Here is a 4081-nt window from a genome sequence, read left to right as displayed (position 1 = left end):
CATTTAAACTTTACTTCTCTTATTTCTTTGTATATATTTAGTGTGGTTACTTAATTGCTGTGCTTTTGAGAGCTGCTTATCTGTAAATTTTGTTGTGCTGCTTGTACAATGACAATAAAAGTGAATATATCTCTAATATGTTTGCTCAACTAATTAATCTAAAGATACAAAATGAATTAAAGCTTTTTTATTTGAATTGTTGGGTCTTAAAAAATAAAACAATATGAATATACCACAGTTTGCATTTCTTAAACAAATATAAACAAAGATGAAAATGTTAATCAAAAAGGGGAAGAGGAAAATCCACCAGAAGAGCAAAGAAAGGTGTCAAATATCAAGACAGAAAACTGCAAACATAAAGTTGTTTAATTAGAAAATGAACAATGAAGGCAAAGAAAACCAAGCCGAATCCTTTGATCTTTGTGGAACATGGTAGCTATATTTAAAACCCAACATCATCAGCACCCTAACAATAAAATTTATTAATTCTTACTCAAAGACTAAAAACTGGTGTTGCAGTTTATTTTGGAATTTCATCACAAACCAATCATCACAGCACACAATTTAGTTACTTTGAGTTTTGAAAGCACTATATGGCTGCAGTGACTTTTCTCTGAGTGAACTATAGACCTCTTCATCAATGTTTTCACCCAAAAACACATTTGTTTCTTTACACCTGCTGTTGTGGTGTCATGATGCAGAACACAAAGCATCACACAATTTCCCTTACTCTTGCTGTCTGTACTTACACTCAGGTTTCACACATAAAAAGTACAAAACTTGAGAATCTGACCTCATTTCAAAAGTGGGCATAACGTATCATTTATAGCTGCTCATAAACAGATGGACTAGAGACAGATGGACTGGCAAACATGTACAAAGTGAGTAATAAAATGGTTGTTTGAGCATGCAAAGTGGATTTTTTACGTGCAAAATATTAAACTTATGAACAGGAATGAGGGTGCATAATAAAAATAACAAAAAATTAATGATCCTGCAATAAGCTAAAACAAGTCTGAGTCAAAAACAGGCTTGTGTTGATATAAATAATGTTTAATTTGTAGAAAAAATAATTTTTTTTAAATAAATCTAAAGCAGATGGTTAATTTTAAGGCACATAAATGACTTCAGATTGTCGAGAGAGCGTAAAAAAACAGAAGGCTCTGTTAGCTGTCAGGGAAAATCACCAAAATGCTGTTGTCAGTCTGACCGATCAGCTTGCCTGATGGAAGTGAAGTCCCTCTCAAGGCAGCAACAGCCTCTGGTATGATAATGTTATGTAGGACACATCCCTTTTCTTAGCATGTTTCCTGTATTTGACATTTGATGTTTTTTTGTAGCTGTGTGTCCTTCTGAAAGCCCCAGGACATTTGTGGCTCTTGGATACCTGATGTCACCCTTACGCATGATTTGTCAGTAAAGCTCTGACAGTGCTGCGTTTGTCAAACGGGACTAAAGAAAAGAAGCCTTAACCACAAGGATAAAGTCCTTCTTTCATKGTGGAAGATGAAACATTTGAAAGAGATTACACTTTTCAGAGGTTTTCCAGATAATAAAGAAGTATGATTTATGCTTTGAGACTGATCTTAACAGCTATAATACACAACATATTTGCTCAAATCACATTATTTTGAATAGTTAGTGTTTTCCTCCCAGTATTTTCTTTTAGCTCTGGCTGAATAGAGTCTGTACATTCTGTGTAAATGTGAACAGCATGCATAATGTGGCCAGTTTGCATAACTTTAAGTAAAAAAAATGACAGCTCATTAAAGGTCTAAAGTAAAGGTCCACTTCTTCTGAAGCCCGCTCTCATAATATTCAGCAGCTTGGAGCAATGATGGGGACACCGAACACAGCTCTTCAAAGAAAGGTGACATGTCAGGACTTGAAAGGAAAAGGTTAAAGGTTCATCTAAGTGTTGCACTTCATTCTCTATGACGTGTGTCTTCCTTTCTCCTATCAGGTCGTAGTTAATCAGTGTGGATCTTAAAACACGTTATGTTGCTTTACATCACTCAGCATAATTATAATTAAATGCGCAAGCAAAGTTCCTAACCGATTTTTAAAATTATCTATCATCCCCCCCCCATGCTAATCTCAGAAATAAAAACATTTTTTGCAAAGTTAAAAGTCACCACTGGATGGCGCGCAAGTATCTTTGTTATACTATACAAGGACTGCTCGTTTCAAGTCTCAAATTAATACCATATTCATGCATGGTGAATGAACCGTGCACCAGCAGGGTTATCCACTGCAGACCCCTTCGTTTCAGATTAATCAGGGTCGAACATGTGAAAATCACAGCAGTATCAATAACATACACTAAAAGAAAATCATCCTTTGGCGTCCTCAGAGGCTCCCGAGTTCACAGCATTGAGCAGATTAATGCGTAAACAAACCTATTAGTCCACGCATGTGCCCTTAATTGCAGGGTACTTCTCAGGAGTCGGCGGTTGGTGGGGGCGGAGGGGGGTGTTGGTATTGCTGCGGCTACACACAAAGAATGGGCGTGAGTTGTCCCTGGAAAGGAAGCCCAGAGACTCGTGGTTTTCTGTGGCAACAGTCTGAGCGCGCAGTTCAGTCTGGGAGAGACAGCGAACACACAGGCGGGATGGAGAGCCYAGGTGAGTCTAATCTTATAAGATCTTTTTCATAAGAAAATAGAATGCGTAAAAGTCTTTGCTTTACTTTTTTTCTAAACAAGGTGCGCGTATTGCAGCGGCTTACTAATGGTTATTTTAATTTTGTTTGAAGTGTTTCACAGTCATAACAAAAGGTTGGATTAGCGAATGCAAGATGGTTATGAAAATGTTATCACTTCATGCCCATTCAAAATGTTTCTGACAGCCGCTGTTTATTTTACGCACGATGGGCATTTTACGCACAACAAATGTCTCAAGTTTAGTGACGAAAATAGGCAAAGTTCCCCTCATTCCCTTGTCTTATATTCCAACATTTTCTCTCACATCACCAGGACATACAAAAACAGATGTCTGAACACTTTCTAAAAACCAACTAAGACGCACAGGAGGGAGGAGAGTCTCAGCTGGAAAGAGTCTGAGCGTGCCTGTTTGAGAAAGTGAGGGAGCATCACAGAAAAGAGAAAAGAGAGAGGGGGAAGAGCGAAAAAAGGGGGACCAAGTCTGGACCAGGTGATCGACAAACCTCCAAGGGGCTGCCGGGTTGTATCCTTGTACACGGGATCAGTGATCCAACCATGATGCCAGCGCGCTGCCCGGAACCCCGTGCCATCCTGGCACTAGCCATCCTCCTGGGATGCGGCGTGGTTCTGTGCCTCGGTCAGAACGACACGGAGCCCATCGTGCTGGAAGGGAAGTGTCTCGTGGTGTGCGACTCGAATCCTTCATCGGATGGAGCGGTGACCTCCTCGCTTGGCATATCGGTGCGTTCCGCCGGGGCAAAGGTGGCTTTTTCCGCTGTGCGTGGAACCAATCACGAGCCGTCAGAGATGAGCAACACGTCCATGACCATCTATTTTGACCAGGTAAGATTTCTACTCAACATAAACTCAGTCCCCTGACAGGATCTGGTTCTGTGTTGGCGCGGCTTTGCACGCTCCACTGGTACAAACTATGCGGGTACAGAACTTGTTTGGCATGATTTTCTTACACCTCTTTGTTCTGAGCTCCAAGTATCCCTAAACTCCAGAACACTGGAGCTGGCTTTTGTTTCCCCGCTCTCTCTTTTGAAAAGGGATCAGCTAATACTGTGCGTAATTGGAGTAATCTGAGCGACGCGCTGCCAAAAAAAAAAAAAAAAAAAAAAGTGATCATTCATGCAGAATCATTTATCACATAAGCGGCCACTTTTACGTTTCAGCTGCGCAGCTTTGAGAGCATGTTCCAATAAGTCTCCACGGCTGAGGTCTTTGGACAGCGGCCTGTTCTGTGCATCAGTCTGGGAACCCTCCCAAAATGCGACTGGAGCGCAGCTTGGCGCTGCTTTCAGACATGCCTCTCCGCACACACGATTCATAAAGGACACACACATATATGATTACAAAACAGATGTGAGGGTGAACAAAACATACAGATGGTGGGAGGGGTGTGAAAAGGGGGAA

At 40.9% G+C, this 4081-nt stretch overlaps 2 protein-coding genes across 2 annotated transcripts in view; one reads left to right on the top strand and one right to left on the bottom strand.

The window, feature by feature from the left end:
* The window catches only part of fbxo15 (F-box protein 15), a 134041-nt gene that overhangs the window by 8342 nt on the left and 121618 nt on the right, over positions 1 to 4081 (bottom strand). The gene's annotated exons all lie outside the window — the stretch shown is intronic.
* Positions 2507 to 4081, top strand: part of cbln2b (cerebellin 2b precursor) — a 2881-nt gene continuing 1306 nt past the window's right edge. The window contains exons 1-2 of the mRNA XM_014002362.1: positions 2507 to 2624; positions 2975 to 3523. Coding sequence (XP_013857816.1) covers positions 3218 to 3523 — 306 coding nt within the window. The 5' untranslated portion in view covers positions 2507 to 2624; positions 2975 to 3217. The remainder of the gene's footprint in view (positions 2625 to 2974; positions 3524 to 4081) is intronic.

Source organism: Austrofundulus limnaeus, unplaced genomic scaffold (assembly GCF_001266775.1).
Source record: "Austrofundulus limnaeus strain Quisiro unplaced genomic scaffold, Austrofundulus_limnaeus-1.0 Scaffold12, whole genome shotgun sequence".
Lineage (NCBI taxonomy): Eukaryota > Metazoa > Chordata > Actinopteri > Cyprinodontiformes > Rivulidae > Austrofundulus > Austrofundulus limnaeus.
This window is presented reverse-complemented; position numbering and strand designations above follow the sequence as displayed.